The sequence below is a fragment of the Watersipora subatra genome, chromosome 7 (assembly GCF_963576615.1).
Source record: "Watersipora subatra chromosome 7, tzWatSuba1.1, whole genome shotgun sequence".
In the NCBI taxonomy this organism is placed as follows: Eukaryota; Metazoa; Bryozoa; class Gymnolaemata; order Cheilostomatida; family Watersiporidae; genus Watersipora; species Watersipora subatra.
The window spans coordinates 64,692,649-64,717,438 of NC_088714.1; the positions used below are offsets into that span (position 1 = coordinate 64,692,649).

Below are 24,790 nucleotides of genomic sequence, written 5' to 3' on the forward strand. Positions count from 1 at the left end.
ACAATCCTTTCTCGCTACGACAGCACAGAGTCACAAGCTACGCGAACGGAGCTTGGATTCCCAATGACAACATGGCCGTTTTTACTCGTCCGGTGGCGCATGCCCACGAACCCTTCCGAGCTATCGGCGGGCACCACGTGACTACTAACTCACATTTCCCCCAGCTTTTAAGAAGCTACCAGCTATCCCTCATAGTCATCTAAATACTGGGGACGCCGTCGCTCTCGCTGCGACCGCCTGAGCATTAACGGTTGAAGCTCAGGTTCATCAGGATCTACATCCCCGGACGGAACCCCAGCAGTCTGAGGCTCACCATCCATGTTTTGAACTTCATCCTCGGCAGTCTGAGGATCGTCCTCCACATCCCCCTCCGAGACCTCAGCCACCTCACAGGGATGCAGCTGAGGCGGTGGGGGAGCAGCAGAACCGCGTAATCTATCTAGATTAGGCCGGCCGTCTTCGACCAGTTCACGGATGCCATTTTCCCTACTACGGTCAGTGCCAAACCGCCGTTTGCGGACATCCCTCACATGCCTCGGCATGCCATCCACGCACACGTTGTGCTTTGAAACGACTCCAGTAATCACTCCCGGTGCTCACTGCTGAGTGCATGACGGAGTCGAGGGTTTCACCCACACCTCATCGCCGACAGCAAACTTGCCTTGACTGACCTCATCTAACCCGCGTAGATTGACGTCAAAAGGCACTCGCCATGAATATCGATACAGATTATTCGAGGGTACCGAACCCCCATCTGTACCCTTGCGAGGCGTGACATTATACCTGAATGTCGCCTCCTCGGGGCTAATTCTTCCCCTCTCGGCAATCCTCTTGATTGTCCGGTGATTCCTCTCAACGATTCCGTTGCCACTCGGGGCGTGAGCGGCACGAAATGTCAGAGAAATCCCCCACTCGTCAGCGAACTGTGCAACAGTTGCTGACCTAAACGCCATGGAATTGTCCATTAACAATTCGTCACACGGCCCTCGCTCAATTACGATCGTGCGTAACTGAGCAACGATGTGCGCTGCCGTCTCACTTGGCAAGCGGCGCCAGATAGCGAAACGTGACGGCCCACAATCAACCATGGACAGTAACACCTGGCCACCATAGTGAGTCACGTCTATGGCCACCCGGCACCAGTTCCCCTCGACAGCCAAGCTGCCTGTTTCCACGAGGTTCTCACCTCTCGGAGCCGGGTCAACGCGCTGACAGGCCTCACAGCCAGCCAGCTCGCGTTTGACCTGCTCCCGTGTCAAGTCACTGCGTACTTGCTGAGCAAGGTACAGTGTTCTCTCAACACCCAGATGGTGAGGCAAATGAGTCGCCCACACAGCATCCCCGAGGGTTTCGCCGGTGAAGATGGCAGCAGCAATGCTCTCGGCCTCGCCTCCACTCATCCCACGATGCCCGAGCCACTTCTTGGGCACCCTCGTCATCCTATCCGCCTTGTTTTCCACAGTAGGTACAAGACGCATAGTGACCGATAGGCCGTACTCGGTGATCGTATCACGGATCACCCCCAGCCGACGCTTCACCAGCATCTCTGCAGCACCTTTCGTGCGAACACGATTGCGCCCGTCAATTGTATTTGACATCCAATTGACAACTGTGAGAGAGTCAACCGCCAAGGTGAAGGTCTTGAACCCCCACGCAATAGCCAGGTTAACACCTCGTCCCACAGCTTCCAATTCAGCAACATTGATGTGTGAATGGTCTGACTCCTTCCTCAGCCACGACGCATCCTCAACAATGCTGCCATCAACCTCGATTGCCACACCGAGGCCCAGAGAGCTAGCATCTCTCCACACAACGACCCAACCGTCCGGTTTTACGTGCCACGGACCCCTAACAGGGTCCTCCTGGCAAACCCTTGTGTAAAGCTCACTAGCTAGCGAGCTGACCTCCTTTTCAACAGGGGCATCCCAGGCTCCGTTGCATCCCAGCCGCTTCAAGAAGCTGCAATAGGGCCGCAACCACTCAGCCACTGGGTAATGACCGACAAGTCGGCCACAAAACGAGAAAAGCTCTCTCTTAGTCAGCCCAGCTGGCTCAAGATGAATTTCGGAGAGTGCAGTTCCCCTCGACATCTGCAAATGTCCACGAGCATTTCCTTTCAGAGAAATGCCCAACAACCGACCTCCATCTAGGCCCTCCGGCTCTTTCGTCACCAGTCCATACTTAGCAAGGTGCTTCCTCAGCTCCTCCACACCAAGCACAGACTCCTGCACCACTATATCGTCGATATAGTGGTCAGTCCCTCGTCGAACCCGCTCGTCGAGTGAAAGAACCTTGCCTAGGATTTTGGTCATGATCCTAGGCGCACACGAAAGCCCGAAGCCTAAACGTGTCAGCGCATAAGGGACCCCCTTATACTTCACGACCTGGTATTTCCACAGGTCTTCCGAAACATGGATTTGTAGGTACGCGGACTTGAGGTCAACTACCCCAAGTTTGCCACGCAACTGTCTCCACTTTCGGATTTTCTCGCCGCACACAGCGACCGCGTCACCTCCCGTGTGACTCTCGACAAACGCGTTCAGCTCACGGTAGTCCATGACTGGTCGCACTTTGTCCTTCGTTGGTTGGAACACAGCCAAAAGGGGGATAATACCCTCAATGGGCCGACTCCACCTTTTCAACCAACCTTTTGAGATCCAGCTCTCAATTTCAGCACAGTACCGCTCATGCAGGTTAGGTGCCCGAGTACACTTGTACTCCGCGACCCGGGTCTGCAATCCTTTCGGAGATTCCCCGGACCACCGCCAGCTAACGGTCCATCGTCCTTGGGCAAAAGTGGCAACAAAATTGGGGTCGTCGACTCGCAGTGACACCAGATCACCACCCAACCCCGACAACGGTGTCACCCTTGCCACCCCGCATGCGCAGCCAGCCCCAGTATCCTGCCCAGCAGGTACTCCACAGCATCCATTCTGATAGGGTTTCCCCCACCTGACCGAATACTTCGCATCACTTCCTCTACGGACAGTGACGCCTCCAATGTGGTCAATGACGTCGCCACCCAGCAAGCAGTCAACCCCAAGATTGCACAGCTTGTCCATAACGAGTGCCGTAACGCCGAAACAGTGTCCCTGTACACCGACGACCACCCGACACTGACCCTTCACATGAGACGCCTTACCATCCGCTGTCAACAGCGGGTGGCTCGGCCTAAGTCGGGTTGAGCCTGTCAACACCTGCGGACTTACCAGAGTCCTCTCGCTTCCAGTGTCAACCAGACACTGAAAACCGCAACCATACAGAATTGCTCGAACGACCGGCATACGACTGCTCGTCGTAGGCTCGCCAGTCGCCCCGGACAGCCAAGGACTGTCCCGCAGTACACTCTTACTGCTTGCATGTGACCTCCAGCCTCCCCCTGTCACGCCAACGCCACCTCGGGTCCCCCTGATGTTATGGGACCCCTCGTAAGCCTGGCTTACACGGTGTCCATATGAGAGGATGCGGCGCCCCGAGTTGCATCCTCCTGATGAAAACCCGGCTCATCCTCCGTGAGCCCTGCCGCCGCCCCAGGCGGTGGCCGTGCAGGGCAATCCCGTACAAAGTGCTCCGTGCTGCCGCACGGGAAACACCCGACCCTCTTGCCAGAAGAGGTCTTTTTCGCCCCCGTACCAGACGAAGGCCGCTTAATACGTGGGCAGTCCTTCACCCGGTGTGGACCCCCACATCGAAAGCAACTGTCTTTGCTTCCCGGCTGCTTGCTAGAAGCAGCCCCCAACTGCTTGTCAGAAGCAGTCGCCGGCCGGTTACCAGAACTGGCCGCTGAGCTAATTGTTGAGGGGCGACCCTCAACAGCTCTCCGGGAAACCAACTTTCCCCTCACTCGGTTCAGCACTGAACCAAAGTCAGCAGTATACGCCTGATCGTGCGTAACTGCCCACTCGTAGACTGACTCGGGCAGCCCTTCATAGAACTTGGTCCTAAAAACCAGGTCCTCCAGCGTCACCCCCAGTCTACCGCCGAGCCGCTCCAAGCGGTCCAGGTACACGTCAACTGTCTCCCCGGATTCGAGTCGACAGCTGACAAAGCGACGCCATGCCTCCTGTCGAGGCATGGCGTACTCGGCAGTCAAAACTGCCTTCACGACATCCCACTGGGATGCGTCGCCCACCCTCATGCGTCCATGCACTGTGGCAGCAGTGCCATCGAGCATGTACGCAATCAGCGTGCACGGAGCAATGTGCTCCAACTCACACAGTCGCTCGTACTGCGAGAGCCATGCGGTTACCTCAACCGCACCATCACCGGCAAATGGCTGCATCTGTCGGCTCAGCCTTTCTAAAATAGGCCCTCGTGCCTGGTTCATCATACCCGCTAAAAAGCGGCATCTAAAACCAGCGGCACTGTTACAGCGCCCGCGGCGCCCTCGGGTGGCTGACCACCTCCGCCATCGGTAGATGGCTCAGATTTTTGGCTGCTCCCGGGCACGCTCATGGCCCGCTCATGCTCACCTCAGCCCAGCTGAGTGGCACCACCTAACAACAAGGCAAAGTAAATACAAATATATAAGCCGAAATAGCTTGTAAGTTACTAAGTAAAATAACGCAGTACCAGACTGCCAGCCGTGACACTCCAAAACCTCCCCTTCCGTCACCCTTACTCTACCTGCACGTTTTACCAGAAAACACCGTAGTGCCAGACTACACCAGTAGGGTTACTCACGAGTCACCAAGACTCAGAAAGACTCTTAACAATCCTTTCTCGCTACGACAGCACAGAGTCACAAGCTACGCGAACGGAGCTTGGATTCCCAATGACAACATGGCCGTTTTTACTCGTCCGGTGGCGCATGCCCATGAACCCTTCCGAGCTATCGGCGGGCACCACGTGACTACTAACTCACAAAAAGTATTCACTTATTTTGCGGATGACAGATTGTTCATTTTGAAAAAGGTGATTAAAAAATGCTACTACAATAGGCAGTGTTTTTCATATTGATTAAAATTATCTTATGCAGTCTAGCTTTCAAAACCGAGATTTCTTTAAATACCTCTATTTTAATAGACTTGGAGAGCTTATTGTGTTTAGTTTAAGAGACTTTTGGATATTTTAAGAGTAGAAAAAATGTTTTGCAAAAAAGAGTGTAGGAAAGAGAGAAAAGAAGAGAGAATGCAAGAGAAAGAAGAGAGAAGAAGAGAGAATGAAAGAGAGAGAAAAGTAGAGCGCGGAAAGAGAAAAGGAGTGAGCTTGAGAGAGAAAAGGAGTGAGCTCGAGAGAAAAAAGGAGTGAGCTTGAGAGAGAAAAGAAGTGCGCTTGAGAGAGAAAAGGAGTGAGCTTGAGAGAGAAAATGAGTGAGCTCGAGAGAGAAAAACAAAGAGAAAAGAAAGAAAAAGAAAAACAGAGAAAAAGAGAGAGAATGAAAAGGAGGAAGAAAATGTGAAAGAAAAGGAGTGAGAGGAGAAAAGAATGAAGATTTAGAAAAATAAAAAGAAACATGAAGGAAAAAAGATAAAAAGGAAGAGAAAGAGAAAGAGAGAGGTAAGGAGAGGGAAGAATAGAGGCGGGGAAAAAGGAAAAGATAAAAAGCGAGAGAAAAGAAGACAGAGAAATAAGGTGGGTTCTGCTCAAAACGTATGTTATAAAACTTGAGATAGCAGATAAATGTAGGTCATGAGACTAGATTTTCTGAGATAAATGTAGGTCATAAAGGATAATTTGGGTCACAAGACAGACCATGTAAGATAAATACCTTTTTCCTTGATCGTTGAGAATAGTATACTATTCCAAGTAGCTAAGTTACCTTTTGTCATGTAATAGAAATGACTAATTCATGGAACTAATATAAAAACTATGTATTTGCTGCACAGAAATTCACAAGCACACTTTAAGAAAAGGCTTAAAAATGTATAAAATAAATAGAAGCTTTGAAAGTTGCACTACTTTGTTCCCCAATGTCGAAGGCAATCAGCAAGAACCAAAAAATTAACTCTAACAGTAATAAGTTTGTGAGTTATACAAAAACTACAATTAAAATGTTCTAACCATTTAATAGCAACCAATTTCATGAGTTAAAATTGTTTGAAACTTGGGTATAACAATAGATTTGGTAGAAATATTTTTAGTAGTGAGAGATTGACAGCAAATGTAAAACTGTTTATGTAAAATACTTGAGGACAAAAAGTGTGATTGTCTGAAAAGAAAACATCTTAATAGTATATTATAAGTCAGAAAAACTAAAAATAATTATGACTCATAATATGCACTGTTATCAGCTCCTCTTTTTGAGATTTTTTCTTGCTTTCTCCGGCTGCAAACACTCCCAATAATAATACCTATGATAATAATAAGAACGATGCCTCCAAGAACTCCACCCATAAGTGCCCACATCCAGATTCCGCAAAACTCTCCATCTACAATTATTAGCAGGCATGTGAGACCACTTAATGTGTAGAACAAAGCTGCTGAAATTATGTAAAGGAGTTAGCTGGCCACTACTCAGGCACGATCTAGAGTGCAAAAATTGCTGCATGAAATGCAAAAGAAGGTAAAATGATTTCGTTCGTTTTATTCAAAGGAAGTCCCAGTGTAAGGAAGTGGTGTGCCAGGATGCGAAGGAAGTGGTGTAGCCACGATTATTCTGCTCTCGTAGCAAGAGCGCTCCTATATATATGTAATTGCCCCCGTACTGTATAATGGAATCAATGGAAAATCAATGCAAAAAATATAATTAATGTGATCACTAATATTTTGGCTTAGTTTTGGCCAAACTATAAGCGTTAAAAAGTATTAGCGATATAAACGCATAATAAAGACTGAAATAATATACAAAAAGTAATGCAAAATATATAAAAACAATACATGAACTTAGACTAAATTACTTTTCAGAGAATTTTCAGCAATAATCTCATATGCGTTCCCATATTTTCCCTTTTTTTCAAAATAAGCTCTCGACCAATAAATATGTGAGTGTTCAAATTATGATTGTCAGAACTTGTGTGTTCCAGTTTTTGTGTAGAAGCTTCAGTTGGATATAATTGAGAAGGTTACAGCTCAGGAAGCTAGTAGACTTTCTACTATTATGAGTGGTAATTGTAAACCAAGTGTTCACAACTCAACTTTAAATGTGAAGCTGCTCAGTTTTAAATCTGACCTTCAGAAATTATCTACTGCACCGTATAAGACTATCAACTTAAGCTGGTTTTTATACTTTTTAGTATTTATATTACTTGTAAACTATTAAAGAGTAGCCTTATAACTGGTATAATGAAAAATATTACCTTTACACAAACAAAGGGGTTCTGATTCAGGTTGGACTTCACATCTCTCTACCTCTCTGCAGTGATCAGCAGGGCAAGGCTTAGCACAAACCCGACCTAACTCATCTCTGTTTTCTGATAGGTCGACTTGATAATCTGCAGCAGAAAAAACCTACCTATTGTTCAACAAAGCATCTGCTGAAGTTTATGGAAATTTAAATATTACTTAGCGTAAGCTGTCAGTTCATCAGAGTCGCATACAAAAACAAGTGTGCAGCTATAGTAACATTTAATGGAAACGAACTCTCATGATAACAGCGTAACAGTATAAATATTTGACTATTGTTGTATTATGAGTACAAGTATTTGCAAAGATTTGTTTGTTTTGTTATATGTGCCTTCTGAAGTTTTACTGCATTTATTATGTTAGTAAGGGGTATGAAAACTTAGAGATAAAGACACAAGGAAAAAGAAACACTGGTAACCAGAACAACTTCTATCTGCTAAGTGCAATACAGAGAAGTTTCAGTTAGGCATTTTTACACTTCATTGAACCGTCAAAGACCTTGAGACACTATCAAGCATTGACCACTATGGCAACATGTTTAAAACTGGCACACAAAGATGCTATAATAACCACTAAATTGTTAGTAGATATTATTAAAGTGACTAGCACAATCTAGTTTTGATGACATATTGTGCATCATCAAGGATGAGCAAGCTCTATTTAAATTTAATATACATGTAGCTCAAATTTGGTTAGGTGGAATCATGTTGTTAAATATAAGATAAGCTTTCAACATAACCTTAGTTTTGAATACATGCACACACCTTGTTTACAAGTGCAAAAGTAAGATCCATCTGTATTGGTACAAATAGAGTTGATACTGCAGTTATTGAGAGTCGGGTCCTCACATTCATTGATGTCAGTAACTGTGGGCATTTCTCTCACAACTGAAACATGAAATAGATCCTGAATTACTTGTACTAGCAACTGAAACTATTTTGAGGTACTTCATATGAGGTTCAAGTTTCTCACTATCAATTGAAGAGCCCATTAACAAAACTCTGATTTGAAACTCAATTAAAAGTAGGTCTCTTCATAAAACATTCAGAAAGCGATGATTGGTTTGTTGCATCTTGTTAACAAAGTATAAAATGTAATAGTGATGTCTTTGCTTAACATGTTTTGGTTTGAGCTTAACATTTAGTTTTTCAAGTTTTCAAAACAGTCACTTAGATAAATTATCAAGAAAAATGAAAGATGCAAACTGTTTCAAATCTCCGACAGGTACTCACTAATTTCAGGATCATTGACTATGCTAGCAATATCTGCCCGTAAATCTGCTGAGCTCGAAGGACCAGCAGATTCTGAATCTTCTCCATTTCTCTGCTCGACTTCTAACTCGACATCGGCTATAATACTTCCACATCTGGTCATCATCGAGAGACATGTTGTCTTGTTTACGTGCCTTTGTATTGCCTCACATACTGCTGCCTGTTATACAAATCAGAGCTTATTAGCAAGACCACATCTGGTCATCATCGAGAGACATGTTGTCTTGTTTACATGCCTTTGTATTGCCTCACATACTGCTGCCTGTTATACAAATCAAAGCTTATTAGCAAGATGCTAAGTCGTAAACTTATTTCTATTCAAACTACACAGCAAGTCTTTTATAAGATAATACGTTGTCTGTCATAAACTACAAACTTGAAACGTCGATATTGCACCTTAGTTTGTATTCAGCTTGGTAACGATTTAAGTTCCTAAGAAGCAAAAATACATAAACACACACGATGACCCTCGAATATACATGTGGCACAATTACATGAGCAGTTAGTTGGTCAGTTTCTAAAAGGTCAAAAAGTTTATTACATAATTTTTCATTTGTCTACAATCAATTTTCCAATTGCTGTAAAATACTAAAAAAACTTACTGAGAAACTTTGGAATGTTTCTGTGATTGGAACTTGCAGATCAGGATCCTCACAGGAAAAATTCATAGACTGAAATCCAAGGATGCGCATTGACAAATCGAAACGCAGCTTGCGCAATCCACTAATTTCGGTTTTTGTTGTGGTTGTAGTTGTGGATATTTCTGTACTCAAATCAGAAGTGGCAACTAAGAGAGTGGATAATCTGATTGTAGTTTTAGAGGTCATCACAGGTTTTAGCGTTGTAGGTTTTGTCGTAGGTTTTAGAGTTAATATTTTTGTGGTTGGTTTAGGAGTTGATGTCGCCATCGGTTTTAGTGTTGATGTTTTTGTTGTAGATTCTAGGGTTGATGTTTTTGTTGTAGGTCTTAGAGTTGTGTTTTCTGTGATTGGCTTTGGAGTTGATGTCGCTGTTTTTTGTGTTGATGTTTTTGTCGTAAGCTTTGGGGTTGATGTTTTTTTCGTAGGTTTTAGAGTTGTTGTCTTTGTGGTTGGTTTTGGAGTTGATGTCGTTGTTTTTTGTGTTGATGTTTTTATCGTAGGCCCTGGAGTTGATGTTTTTGTTGTAGGTTTCAGAGTTGTTGTTTTTGTGGTTGGTTTTGGAGTTGATGTCGTTGTTTTTTGTGTTGATGTTTTTATCGTAGGCTCTGGAGTTGATGTTTTTGTTGTAGGTTTCAGAGTTGTTGTTTTTGTGGTTGGTTTTGGAGTTGATGTCGTTGTTTTTTGTGTTGATGTTTTTATCGTAGGCTCTGGGGTTGATGTTTTTATCGTAGGCTCTGGGGTTGATGTTTTTGTTGTTGGTTTTGGAGTTGTTGTCTTTGTGGTTGGTTTTGGAGTTGTTGTCTTTGTGGTAGGTTTTGGAGTTGATGTTTTGGTTGTGGGCTTTGGAGTAGAAGTTTTAATTGTAGATGTTGGAGCTATTGTTTTGCTTGTAGGCATTGGCGTTAAGCTGGTAGTTGGCTGATTTGGTGTTGTAGCTACAAAAACAGAAATTTTACAAACCATTTGATACAATGAAACTATCAATTGAAAATGGGTTTTTCCAAAGTGATAATGGAAAAAGAAAGAGTACTGTCGGTTGAGAATTGCAATATTAGCAGTCAAATTGTATTGCAGTGCAATAGGAAAACTGCAATGGTAGTTGCAATGGTAGCTGTAATGTACTGGGTGTTATTATGTACAACAAACAGCAATAATGAAAGGAAAAGATGATATGTTTATATCTCCCTCTTGCAATAAGAGAAATGCAATGTTAGAAGTAAAATGTCAAGCTGCTGTGTAATATACACAGGCCTGGGAGGGGGCTGTATATCATTGGTGATAGCAACCAATATCAAGAAGTTGTGATATTTATCTAAATTTCTGTATTTATAACAAAAAAATTATGCTGAATTTAAAAATCTAAACAGATTTTCGCTGGTTGTCATAGAAATAGATGTATATCTATAAAAAATTGTAGGTCTATTACTTAATTTTGCAGATATTAAAAACGGCTTAGCAGTACCACGATATTGGGCAGAGCCGCAGTATCATCAACAAAATCTTTAGAAAAATAATAACAGTAACATAGTGCACACCATCGGTCACTATATACTTCGATCTTGTAAATTCGAATGAATATTATTATAATTAAATCTTATAATAATTCTATAAAACCGAATAATTATTCTTATGATTAGATATTGTAATAATCTTATAAGAATCGTTACAAAAATATAATCACCATTTCCTTTACTTTCACTGCTTTGGACATCAGTTGGAATACCAAAGTACTCATTATAGGTTTCCAAAATGTCAGAGTCCGGTAGAATTGGCAAAAAAGAAATGATTACTTTTCAGTACTTCTACGTTAATTACAGAAACCTTCGGCAGTTGGACAATGCCATTGACTTGTGAAATGTGCACGTTTTTCTCGTGAAATGCGCATGACTTAACGGTTCTACTCTCTGTCACACGACCTTATCGACGTTTTGTTTGCTGGTCCTAATTTTGATTAAAAACCGCTATTCAAGTTGAAATGGCGGTTTTAGGCTAAATTGATCTGTCTAGTTATGTATAATCCGATCATATGGGTAAGTTTTAAGATATTGCAGTGACTTTTCAAAAACTTGGTAACATATTTAAATAGGTTTATGTGTGTTTTGTATCATTATTATACGTAAACGACTCTAAACAAAATGGTTAAACCTTTTGATTGGATTTCGGTACAAGGGTTTGGTAACGGCCGTTAACGGATAATTTTTCGGGAGTTGTGTGGGCATATGCATTTATCATAAAGCTCCCAAACATTTTCTTTGCTCGTGTTTGGTCATGGGATTATTAATTGAAAATAGGTTTTTTCAAAGTTTCAGATCATCATAAAATTTTTATGCCATGAATTAATTTTCTACTGTTGATGTTATAAATGTGCCCTAGTGTCTTTAGGCTGTAGTAGTTAGAATAATTGAAATAACAATAATGATATTGATGACAGTAGATGACAGTATAATAAAACAAGATAAATAGATGTAATGTGTTAGTGATAACATAAAATCAATAACATGTTAGTTATTGCCTCAACAGTTGTCAAAGATGGTAAGATATAAATGTAAATAATAAAATAAGCAACAAATAAAATTTGGTATACTTTCTGAGGTAACTTTATCATAACTCAATACAAATAGGTTGATTCAGACACAAGTTTAGAGTGCTCAGGATCAGCATTCCAATATAAGGGTTCAAGGCTCAAAGATTTGAATTTCAGGACAATTACAGGCAGACCTTAAAAAGCTCAAGTTAAAGGGAAAAGAACAAGCCATGAAAGTGTGTTAAAAGAACAACCAAATAAGTGATACAAGAGAAAAGTGAGCAATCCAAAATAAGAAATCAAATAAGTCCACTTAACCGGAATCTAGTTCAAAAAACTTTTGCAAAAGAGAAGTTAATGTAAGCAATAAGTACACTAGTAATCAGTAGAACCTGTGAATAGAGAAAATATAGAAGAAACCTGAAACTAGATTGTACATAACAATACTCACTGTAGCAGAGTTGTCCTTCATCTGATTCATCAAAACAGTCTGGCTCACCATCACAGATCCATACATCAGGCACACAAACAGAGGGAACCTGCTCAATAGCGTATTTGGACATTCTAAAAAAGACATACAGGAATCAAGTGAGGGAAAAAGAGCAATAATATCAAATCGGTTCCTTCTTTACTAATTCAAGCCATCTAATTTGTTCAAAAATTGTGTACTAAAATATAAATTTACGGTTATCAACACTTTTCATGCAAGTTCCATAAACAACGCTTACGAAACATTGCTTTGATGAGTTGGAATATTTAACCAATATTCTCAAAGAATAGTACTCTGTGGGGCCGAGTAAATTTTGCAACACAACCTTATATTGCATTACCAAATAAGACCCTTTTTTACTAATGACACATGAGGACAAGTTATTTTACATTGTGTGACATGAAGGTGCTTCTGATCTGACTATTCTGAGTATGCTTACCAAATACTACTAGTGTCACAACTTGTCAGCTTACCCATTTAAGCACTGTGTAAAGCCCTCTGGGCAGCTGAATTCTGGACAATCTAACTCATCACTTCCATCAAAACACTGTTCAATCTGGTCACATCTTTGACTCTCTCTGTAGCAGTAGAATAGTTGAGGTGTGCGTGACACCCCACCATCACATCTTGTCTCATTGCCATAACAATCTCGGACTAAAAGAAGATGTGGCTACCACTATTGACATCGAGATCACAGTAAATGCACTCTCCATACATTAATGTTTGCTGTCTGAAGTTGAAGGATACTCTGAACAATTTGAGTTACTAAAGAGCTTGTAATTCATGTACGCTATTATATATATGATAAATTATTAAGGTACAAAAAGGAACTAACAACTCAATATAACTTATGGCAGAACTAACAACTCAATATAACACAAGACTGAACTAACAACTCAATATAACATAAGTCTGAACTAACAACCCAATATGACACAAAACTGAACTAATAACCCAATTTAACACCTGACTTCAATGCTAGAAACTGGCTTGAGTAAAAATTTATAACCTTATCTTGTTTATGTTTACCTTATTTTTAATTTATAACCTTATATTAAACATAATCAGTAGACAGTGCAATAAATACTCTACATAAGTGAAATGGAGGGTAAATATGAGTATATACAAGTTAGCTATGCATATTCAATTTATATATAGTCTGAGATTTTCTGAGTAAAACACATAAGCAGACTTGCGCCTCTCTGCTAAATCTTATCATAAGCCTCTCCCTTGCGTAAGACGAAAGTAAAAGGCAACTTTACTGATGGTGAGCTCAATATTTTAATAATTTACATGCTAAAAGCTCACAAAGCACATAAAATATTTAAAAATTTACCTAGTTAGCTTAAAGTTGTGTAGCCTTTTAATGTTGACATTTAATATCAAACGCTCAAAGCAAGTGTGAGAAATTTATTCACAATGTAATACTGTCATGTATGAAGCTTCACTTTGTAAAACTGTGAGTGCATGTCAGACTATCATGATATTCTACTGCTGTATTCAACATTCTGCAGTAGTATATCATGCAATAGCAGCTTGTTGTTATAAGCTTTACTGCATTTGTATAAAGCATGCCTTTACGTTTGTATTAGCTCAGTGTTGTGTAGTCTGTTTTCTTATGCTGGCATTTCAGATCAAAATGCTCTAAACTATGTTTAAAAATGTATTCATAGTGTAAATATAATTGAGGTTACTTTCAGTAAAACCAATAATGCTAGGTAGTTATGTTATTTACTGTTGTGTTCAATATTCACTTGAAAACCACAATATTAAAAAGTTTTTTTTATCCGTTTTATTGTATTTAAGTAAACACACGTTTATTCATATGACAGATCTGAAACCCCTGTATAGGGAAAAAAGGTAAGATTATCATGAAACTTAGAACATCTTGTCAATGATGGCTGGTGACTTCACTAATTAAACTGTTCGAGACTAGTTGCACTATGTGATATCACGCAATGCAAGACATGAAATCTTTAAGATGGTGCTGTAATTAAGATCATTACAAGCATTCACACACTGTCATTATATTTCACAAGTGTGAACTACATGTGTAACACAATATCACATACCATTGCAGTTCTGGTCTAAAGTTTGATAGACAGTATCCTCTGGTACACACTCTCCTCTGTAGCACCATTGATTCTCACCACATTTAGTACCGTCTGCGGGGGCGATATACTGTGACCCACATTGTCCGGGCTGATTAGGTAGAGTGCAGTATAGGTTAAGGCACATTTCTATACCTCGTTCAGCGTAATATTCCTTAAAATAAGTATTTGAAAATTCCATTAAACAATAATATGGAAGTTTCATTAATGTACGTTTGTAAGCATTTACTTGTTCAGTTGTACGAAACAGTTTAGTGGTAAGGAATAATAGAAATAACTTGTATATTGTAAACAGGACTGTAGATCTACCCAACTTTGCTTCACTTTCTAAATAGCATCAATGTTACTTGAGAACTAAGGCTAACCTGGGCCTTTATTTTATTACAAATAGAGCTGTCAGAAACCTTGAAAACTTTGGTTCATTACTAGTCAGAAAAAGGCATAGAAATATCAAGCATAATAATCAGGGGCATAAAATAGCTCGCGATGACACCCGCTAGTCCCTGTCATACTGCACTGAACATGTGGAGTCTTGTGTGAGGTCACATCTCTATAAGCAACGTAGAGGCTTACGTTAACTTTAAAACTGGAAAGTTGCCAAGTTGCAGTATATGTATAATTTTTGGATAGCTCTACCAAAAGAATTAGGTTGCTATGAACTCCATAACTTCTCTCCTATACATCTTATCATGACTACTAGTGAAATACATACTTTGATTTTAACTTACTTCATAGCAAGCCTCAGTTCCTACAATCATGTAGCACTGATCATCTGCATCATAGATCTGTCCAGGGAGATATTGTGCTATGCTCTCTGCGATGTCATTAGAATAATTTGGCATAGCAGTCATCTCTCCTAAGCACTCGACACTAAAGATATGCAAGGTTTTTTTAAATGGGGACCATTATGGGTAAGGGACAGGGACGAGGGCACCCTTGAACCCATCAACATGTTTATATCGAAAGGCTATTGTTCTCTGTAAATAAATCAACTTACTAAAGCTATGAGTTGAACAGTGAAAACAAATTTAATCAGTGAAAATGTAGTATGTGTGTTAGAGAGTTTATTCGCTACCACAGGCAGTGTCCATCAAACATTAGTACAATAGTAATAAATATATAAACCTGTTTGACCTGTTAAAAATTATTTCTATGCAGAAAACCGAAATAACATTGTCTGAATCTTAGCAGACGTTTAAACTCATGACAGTAAGTGGACAAGATGTTCTACACGGGGTTAAGGCAGCATTTTCTTGCATTGGATATATATGGTCGTTAAGCAAGCAATGCGCAAGGAGGCAAGCCATATTTCACCAGTTTAACAAAGACAAGAGAGTGTTATACTTGTACAGCTACTGCTAAAGAAATATTACAATGAAGCACATAAAAAGCAAGAAATGAAATTAAAATGTTGTAAAGCAGGACATACTCTGAAATGACGCCATAGAAACTTCTCTGGGAGCAGCAGGAGAAGAGAAATTTGTTTGTCAGCATATCGGGGTTGCCCGCACTTGCTGCCATTACATAGTTGTCATCTGGACACGATTCCGAGTTTCCCCAAAGACTGTCGTGGCTTGACCCGAGGCTAATAAACACACACTAATATACTATACTGGTATAGACTATTACTAAACTTTAGTCTATTAAAACTGTGTGCTTGTAGCAGTGAGATAGGCTGGTGAGCACAGGCTTTCTCTGTGTTACCTATTCACTCAGAGACAGACTCTTAACCGATCAGCTAATGATTTAGACTTTGGTCCAACCTTTGGCGTGAATTGTAAATCTCACCTGTGACCGAGCTCATGCGCTGCCGTGAAAGCGTTGTAAGTCAGCAAACCTTTCATTTCAACGAATGAGCTAGAGAGCTCTGGATCACAGATTGTTCCCACCCATGCCAGACCTAAAATTATAGTAGAGTTAATATACTGTCACTTAGCTGCTAAAGTCTTCCACTTCAGGGCATGAGTATGAAGCCCGTTTAGCGTTTATTCTTGTTGAGCTCCAGCTATTCATGAAACAATCATTTTATAGCTGTTTTGCTTTACCAATCTTATTCCTCCTATTTTATTTACTTATCATTGTTATTTTTGAAAAATAATTTCCCAATTAATCTTCATCTGCAGGTTTATCAATAAATAGATCTCCCAAATAGATTCTACACAAAAGACTTAAGAGTTTTGGAAATTTCTCTTACCCAGAATGCCTTCTGATAAAGAGTCCTCATCGTACATGTCATATCTGTAGAACAATATAATGAGTTAAATAGACTAATTTAATTCACTACTGGCTTGTAGTAGGTCTAAACTACATGCATATAGCTTAAATGAACACGGTTATATAATGGTTTTCTATTTAAACTCCAAAGAAAGTTCCGATTATTATTAAAAAAGTTTACGGCTAACTTTGGACATAATATTAGTCAAGTGTCATGGGAATTTATTGTAGTCTACTTTCTCTAATAAATTTACAGAATGATGAGCTTTTGTAATGATTGTAGTATTAATAAACTATGTTTAACATTTTTGGCTTAAATCAGTGATTAAAACACCCAATGCAACTGTATCAGAATTATCTTTACCTGAATAAAGCATTCGCTGGTGTGTCTTTCAAACCTCAAGCTTATAGGCGTAATTTAGAGTTGTACCCACTACTGAGACTGGCATTATAAATATCTGCTAAAACCTTTACTCACAAAAACATTAAAATGAACTTTCGTTAAAAGATCATAATTTTGTTGCAGTCAGCTAAATTTTGACAATAGCCAGTTGCAAGCCTAATTAAAATTCCACGTACACTGAAAACATTTGAAAGCTGTGATAGTATATGTTAGATTAGCTGAAAGAAATTGTGTACTAAAAATATACAGGATACAACAGGATATTACAAACTATTTTATGTTTTCATTTTTTCACTACCTTTATAATTACTTCTAAACATAAATCTAGACATTCTATTTTCATAGTAGCTACTCTTTCTCAGTAGCTAATACTAACCACTAAATTCAAGATGACGTAGACATCAGTTTATATGTAGAGGTTATACTTGATACTAGATGACATAGACATCAGTTTATATGTAAAGGTTATACTTGATACTAGATGGCATAGACATCAGTTTATATGCAGAGGTTACATACGTTGTCAGCAGCATCACATGATCATGTGGAGGAAGGATGTTTGCTGATTCGTCTGTCCCTAGCCAATCGCTGAGTCTGGATAAAGCGCCACTGGCTCCTATATATGTCTCTCCCAACTGTGCTAGGTAAATACTGTAGTCTTCTGTTAAGTTAGAAAGTATGGTTGGATCCTGGATAGGAAGAGGTCAAAGTGAACAACAAAGATTTTCACGATTCTAGGCTGATAATTTATTATATAAAATATCGGTGCCGGTTCATCTTAGGTCGGTACAACGTGCATACAACACATGCACAACGCACATTCAAGGCACTTGCAACGCACAAACATTGTGGATACAACGCGCATACGCTATCATTACAATGCGCATAAAACGGTCAATAGAAAATAAATAAAATACTTTGTGTAATGTTTTAGACCTGTTTTATTAACAGACAATAAATATAAATAGAATATTGAATAATAATATAATATTATTACTACTATTATTATTATTATTACACATTAATATTTTGGCGCATGCGTTGTTAATTACTTGTGTCGGCGTTGTATCTGCAAGGTTTGTACAGTGCAAGTGCCTTGTATGTGCGTTGCGCTTGTGTTGTACGCGCGTTGTGCCGACCTAAGATGCACCATTACCAAAATATCTGTGTATATTATCAGACATGACAGACTTCTTTGAAAAGATAGTTACTAATAAACTACTTTTATTCTATGGAAAATGCTAATAATCATCCAGAAGAACCGTCATAGCCTAGAGATTTGAGCGGCTGATCAGAGATAAACAGTTTAAGGTTATGAATCTAAAGATGTGAAGTTCAAAGGTGATGGCAAGAAAGGGAGCAAACATTTAATTGCTTCAAACAAGGATATAATGGCCATGAACTCTTTATCTCACAAATTCATGAGAATATTTACTGCTGTGCTATTTGGAAAGTCTGATATAATATAAAGGCTGTTAATATGCTGATTGGTTGATACTCTGATTAGGTTACATGGTGATTGGTTCACCCATTTATCAGCTCACGTGGTGATTGGTTCACATATTTATTAGTTCTCATGCTGGTTGGTTCACCTATTTATTAGTTCACATGCTCATTGGTTCATATATTTACTGCTTATTTACTACTTGGTCATATATCTATAATTAGTTCAGATGCTGGTTGGCTCATATATCTATTAGTTCAGATGTCAATTGGCTCATATACTAAGCATAACAAGCTGACTGGCACATATTCATGATATTCAGTAGTTCATATTTTGATTAAGTTAAACACTCGTTGGTTCAAATGCTGACTGATTCGCATGCTGATTGATTCAAATTTTGAGTTTTTTACTGTAAGTAATGACTAATTTCAGTCAAGTACAAGATAAGTACAGTAAACAACAAGCAAAAGACGTTTATTATTAATACTACAGCAAAAGTTACACACCAAATGTTATTACCAAACTGTATGACTGGTTACTCACAGTTATAGCGACAATTCCAGCTAGCTTCACGGAGATAGCTATATCATCATTCTGCATTGTGTTGTAGTGTGCATCCATCTAAAACATACACTTAACTACTTAGAGTCAACACTAGATACTGTCTCCTTTGGGTTAACTACTACTTAATTATAGTACACATGCTACAATAAAACACTCATTTACAGAAGGAAGTTATAGCTTACAGTGCAGTAGTAAAACATGGCTCAACACGTGCACCCTGTCTGCAAACACAAACCACCTGTCCTACTCTGTCAACAGACTTACAATGACACTCATGTGGGCGAGGTAAAGTAGAAGGTTTGTCATATAGTCTGAAGCTCCTTCTCCTCGAATTTCTATCAGCTCAAAGAACTTCCAGACAGAATAATCTGCTAGCATTACAAGTTCTACCTCTGCTGAAATTGGAGCTATCTCCTCGACTTGCCTTCGTTTTCTTTGCAAGTCAACTTTTACTGAAATAGACAAAATAATGCTAAAAGGACTAACTAGTTTGACAAACTTATCAATAGAATTATCTATAAAAAAGTATATGATCTGGTGTTTTACGTGAGTACATTAATGTTCGGAGATGTATAAGATGGACCAGAACAATACCAAACATAAACGACAAGCATTAACTTAACTATAAAGAGGAAATATTAATAAAGTTGTTTATCAATAGAAACTATTCTAAGGAAACTGCGTCTTCCTTCCTTCTTTCATAGAATTGATAGCACTCACAACAAAACTGATGAAGAATCCACCGTGGTATACTTTCATGAACAAATAAATATAAGGCTAAATATTCTATACAAGAGCAGTCTAAAATTGTTTGGAAAAACCAAGAAAGATATAGAATCACCAAGGAATACAGATTGTGTTTAGTAATTACATAACTATACAGTTTAGAGAGGACGAATGCTTGTAACCATTTTGAACAGGAACAAAATGAACAAATAAACTAGCAACCTTACACAATCATGTGGAGAAATAACAACAGCCTTACACTACTATGTGGTGAGATAACGCCAGCCTTACAGTACCATGTGGTGAGATAACGACAGCCTTACAGTACCATGTGGTGAGATAACGTCAGCCTTACACTACCATGTGGTGAGATAACAACAGCTTTACACTACCATGTGGTGAGATAACTTCAGCCTTACACTACCTATCATGTGGTGAGAAAACAATAGGTTTTACACAAATGTGCTGTAAGAGTACAACAGCATTACACTACTGCGTGGGTGAGAAAACAACAGCATTTCACTACCATGTGTTGAGATAGAAGCAGTCTTACACTACCTATCATGTAGTGAGAAAACAACTGCCTTACACTTCGTGTGTTGAGAATAAATTACTGGCTACATTACTGGGTGATGAAAAAACAGCCTTACTCTATGTACTACTGTATGTAGTAAAAAAACAAAAGACTTATGTAATTTCATAGTGAGATAATAACAGCCATACAATACCGTCTGGTGAGAAGACAACATGCTAACACTATTGCGTGGTGAGAAAACAACAGTCTTACCCTAGCTTGCGATGAGATAACAACAGCCTTGAGCTACTATGTGGAAAGAAATCAACAGCCTCATACTAGCATGTGGTGTACCACCATGTGGTCTTGTACATACAAGCAGGTCTTCTGACCTTAGACAGTATTAATAGCTTTCCAACAACTGTGGAAGCACTTAAAATAGTAAAATTACTTCTGAATCAAATAACACATTGAAGCTTCAAGCTTGCAAAAATCAATAAAAAAAACACCAATCGATTAGATTATTATTATATTTCTTTTCACACTCTTTCAAAGAAGTGATGGTTGAGAGAAAACTGAAGAAGAATAATGATTGCAGTATAGTGAGTCTGATGGCATATTTATATTTATTACGAATAAAAGCAAATAGCTTAGTGCACAGCTTTTGCTACTAAACATAAGAAACTTGCTATCTAAAGAAGTTCATCTAGTGTGTCATTACATAGTAACATTCTGTAAGCAGCCATATATTATTTTCTATAGTTGAAAAGAAGTGCTCCTGGTAATTTGGCGATATCTTCAGAATTAATAAACAAATTACCTTGAAATTCTGGAATTTTGCTCGCAACATATTACTCACAACATATTACACACAACATATTAAGCGCAATCAATGTTATACAGCCCCCACAGGATAGGCGACGGCTATCATGTGGACAGGGCTTAACGATCGAGCTCTGTTGGGATGAACCCGAACATAGCACCAAAACAAACAAGTATGCTGAATAAAGCCCCTTGTAAATTTACAAATGTTATGAACAATTGTGGTTATTTTACTGATCTGTCAGTTTCATTTTGTTGTCAAATAAATATAGTTGCCCAATATTGTCACCGTTATAATCAGTCAGTTGCTATTCACAAGCATTCACGATATTAGTAATCGTAAAATAGCCCAAATTCGGTTTTATATTTAGATTTTTAGTATGAAAACTACACTCCACAGCTTTGCCTGCTGTCCCATCTTATTGGCCAAGTAAAACAATGTGACAACGATAAAAGACTTTGCCATTTTATATTAGGGGTTCCAAAGTATTAATCAAAAACTAGGAAAAAAAGGCCGTTGTTCGGGTGATTTTGGGTAAATTATATTCAACTTTAAGCATATACTACAACCCCTACCTACTTCAAAATTAGTAAAAGTAGATAATTTGAAATGTTTTATTTTACATGGATCCATTTTTTAAGTTAGGTGTTACTCCTACATTGCAGAAGTTCAAGGTTTGCTATTGTGAACCGCGGGGCCTACTGACTGAATGAGCTGATGACATGATAACAGCGAGTCGTGTTTTCCAAAACCTAACAAGGCAACACGACCACCCCGCGAGAACTGTGTTGGCTCCGAAACCCAGGCTAGCACAATCCCAACAGAGCACGATCATTAAACCCCGCCCATATGATAGCCATTGCCTATTCTTGGGGCTGTATATCATTGGCGCAATGTATTATGTGCAATGTATTATGCACAACGTATTACAAACCATGTATTACGCACAATGTATTATGCTCAATGCATTACGCACAACGTATTATGCACAATATATTATGAACAACGTACTAATCACAATGTATGACACACACCTTATTACTCCCAATTTATTACACGAAACGTATTACGCGCAACGTATTACGCTCAATGTATTACATGCAACGTATTACGCGCAATTTACTATGGGCAACGTATTACGCACAACAGATTAGGCACCACATATTACGCTCAACGTATTATGCACAACTTATTATTTACAATGTATTACGCACAACATATTACGCGCAACATAAGTACTATATGATGTATTATGCAAAATACGTCATGCACATTTTACCCAGAATTTCATATTCTTACATAAACTGGAGATGAAATAAACAAAGTGTAACTACACAGCCAAGTTTACTCAGGCTAAGGTAAGGATCAGGTGGGAAAGCAACTCCCCAAATAACCTCAGGCCCTGGCTTCAAAGTGTTAAAATTCAAATACTAAGGATGACTCATTTTACTCTAAAAATAGCTGCAGACAATAATGTATACCTGTAAAAACTATGAAAACATGGGAATGGCATCTTATTGTGTAAATATTGAGCAAAGCAGCTTGTGAGATTCCTTCAACAACAGATGCTAATGATGACTTAGTTTACTCTAATCAGCAAACAAGGAAGACAGGCTATCTAAGTTGAGGAGCCATGATTGAATGACAGCATTGCTAGCACACCCTAGGAACCTTTTACAAGACACAATAACTTGAATAGGCTAGTAAACATTATAAACTAATGATTCAATAGATATATAACTTATAATCAGCTTACGAGTTTTACCATAAGACCAAGCCTGTGCAACTCAACTGTTAAACTAATAGAACAGCCCTTGAAATTCTATGAGGTAAGACGTTGTTAAACTGTACCTCCATCATTTCCGTAATTGGCTCTTTCTCGAATAGCTCTCTTAGAAACCATAACCTTATTCTTGCTGACCTTGTGTGGTTTAATGTGGAACTCATGAGCTCCTAGCCGAAAGACTCCTCCCTGGTAGTAAAGAGATATTAATTATAGCTCCTCTCATAGTCAGAGCAACTCAACAGAATCTGGCGAAGCGATGTTTGCCAGTGACCAGCAGTTTAGAGAATATGTATAGTATTCATGAACAAAATTATATAAAAACCTATGACATACATTAATAAATGTGAATAAAAGAAATGACAGTTTGTGAAATCTTTGTACACAAAATTAAGGACAGTTCTCTAAGTGGATTAATGAGGTGTCACAACAAACATTGAATGCACATCTGTTAGAGTTTAATAGAAAATTACATGAATAGCTCTATGGGTATTGTATATATAGATAAATTAGTCATCAATTTTACAGGCTTCTTTTAGGACAGGATTTTTCGACAGGCTAAACATATCTAGTACTTCTACCGTAGTTATTGATTAGACTTGAAAATTACTTATTACCCAATAGTTTTCAAGTAGTTAATAAACTCTAGAATTTGATGGAACTAAATTATTACCTGTAGAATGGGCTCCACTTCATCTCTCTCTCCATACTCGACAGCAACTGCAGCACCATGTTTCACGTCTTTCACTAGTTTCACATGCTACAAGTTTAGGTATGAAACAATAATATAATATTGATACTAGAGGTTTCATTTTGTTTTAACTTTCTTTTGAAAAAAAAATTTATTTATGTGATTGCAAATGATTTGGAGTTACTACACCTTCAATGTTTATACTTACAGTAGAAATAAAACAACAACAAATACTGGTAAATAACTGTAAAACTATACTAACTTTTACTCTATTCTTGACTTTCTCTGTCTCACTCTCTGACATTCCTAGAAAGTTCAAAGAGATTTCACTGAGGTTCTGTTTGCTTTCCTGGAGCATAAGCTTGTGTCGCCTTCCGTGTGACGTGAAGTCCAACTCTAAGCCGTCACTTCTTCTCTCGAGCTTTATGTCTACCAGCTCATCTGGCTGTAACATCTCTTCATTTCTTGTCATTCCTCTCTCATGAGCTAACACTATGCCTTCAGAGTGAAGCTTTTTCAGTTTTTGCCAATCTTCTAAAATATTCTTTTAAGTTTAGACAACTAGCCACTTAGAATAAAGTATAGGAAAAAGATTCTTTATCTGAACGCTCCAATATTTTAATTTAAACATGTATTTGATAAGCTAAAGCTTGCTTAAGATCCTTGCTTGCACTGGGCTATTGTAACCTTTGCCATACCAGCCTATGCGAATGTGTATCATAGGCTAGAGTGGAGAGAAATAAAACCACTATACCTACTATAACAAGCTTAAATTAGTGCATCATGTGATAGGACCATCTGTCAAGTTGTAGACAAAATATCTAATTGAAGATTTCCGTAATCAATTGATTTAAAATTTATTTAGTTTTAAAGGTATTGTAAAGCCAACAAGGTTGCCAGCGCAGTAATAATAAATAGATATGCTCTAGCAGTACACACTAATAACAGATAATAAATAGATATGCTCTAGCGGTACAAACTAATATCAAATAACAGATGCACAGCTTTATTTGACCTTGTAAATTCTTCAAACTTTTAGCTAGTTCTCTATCTATATAATACTTACACTTATATACTATTTACACATACATGATATTTACATCTACTTAATATTTACACTGTAGACGAAGCTGATTGTGTCATGAACACATAATAAAAAATTCTTGTACCATATATGATGTCTGTATGAAACAGATATATTAATACTAACACGAAACATAAGAATGTTAGCAAATGGAAAATGTAACATATGAATGTGCAAATGTGAAATTTAGATATTATCATATAACATGTAAATGTTTAAGTTT

General features: G+C 38.8%; 3 protein-coding genes across 3 annotated transcripts; all 3 read right to left on the bottom strand.

Moving 5' to 3' along the window:
- Positions 1 to 596: 596 nt before the first annotated feature.
- On the bottom strand, positions 597 to 3,284 carry LOC137400996 (uncharacterized). Its single transcript, XM_068087337.1, has one exon. The coding sequence runs from the start codon at positions 3,282 to 3,284 to the stop codon at positions 597 to 599; it is 2,688 nt and encodes an 895-aa protein (XP_067943438.1).
- Positions 3,285 to 5,907: 2,623 nt separating this feature from the next.
- LOC137401040 (63 kDa sperm flagellar membrane protein-like) lies at positions 5,908 to 8,680 on the bottom strand. Its single transcript, XM_068087383.1, has 4 exons — positions 8,517 to 8,680; positions 8,049 to 8,171; positions 7,239 to 7,373; positions 5,908 to 6,371 (listed from the first exon to the last, which is right to left on the bottom strand). The coding sequence occupies exons 1-4, from the start codon at positions 8,659 to 8,661 to the stop codon at positions 6,205 to 6,207; spliced, it is 570 nt and encodes a 189-aa protein (XP_067943484.1). The 5' UTR covers positions 8,662 to 8,680; the 3' UTR covers positions 5,908 to 6,204.
- A 283-nt stretch (positions 8,681 to 8,963) lies between these two features.
- On the bottom strand, positions 8,964 to 23,955 carry LOC137400997 (uncharacterized). The gene is made up of 15 exons (XM_068087338.1): positions 23,746 to 23,955; positions 23,466 to 23,552; positions 22,861 to 22,981; positions 19,211 to 19,398; positions 18,926 to 19,003; positions 17,458 to 17,627; positions 16,516 to 16,559; positions 16,110 to 16,221; positions 15,751 to 15,906; positions 15,050 to 15,191; positions 14,283 to 14,475; positions 12,684 to 12,864; positions 12,172 to 12,284; positions 9,158 to 10,131; positions 8,964 to 8,987 (listed from the first exon to the last, which is right to left on the bottom strand). Exons 1-15 carry the CDS (start codon positions 23,953 to 23,955, stop codon positions 8,964 to 8,966), a joined length of 2,793 nt encoding a protein of 930 aa, XP_067943439.1.
- Between the last annotated feature and the right edge of the window lie 835 nt (positions 23,956 to 24,790).

Coding starts and splice junctions, on each gene's coding strand:
- LOC137400996 (XM_068087337.1), bottom strand. CDS start 3,284: ATGCCGGTCGTTCGAGCAATTCTGTATGGTTGCGGTTTTCAGTGTCTG.
- LOC137401040 (XM_068087383.1), bottom strand. CDS start 8,661: ATGATGACCAGATGTGGAAGTATTATAGCCGATGTCGAGTTAGAAGTC. Junction 8,172..8,516: donor AGTCAATGATCCTGAAATTA/GTGAGTACCTGT, acceptor TTCATGTTTCAG/TTGTGAGAGAAATGCCCACA. Junction 7,374..8,048: donor CTTTTGCACTTGTAAACAAG/GTGTGTGCATGT, acceptor TTTCTGCTGCAG/ATTATCAAGTCGACCTATCA.
- LOC137400997 (XM_068087338.1), bottom strand. CDS start 23,955: ATGACAAGAAATGAAGAGATGTTACAGCCAGATGAGCTGGTAGACATA. Junction 23,553..23,745: donor AAGTCAAGAATAGAGTAAAA/GTTAGTATAGTT, acceptor CTAAACTTGTAG/CATGTGAAACTAGTGAAAGA. Junction 8,988..9,157: donor AAACATTCCAAAGTTTCTCA/GTAAGTTTTTTT, acceptor TTTGCTTCTTAG/GAACTTAAATCGTTACCAAG.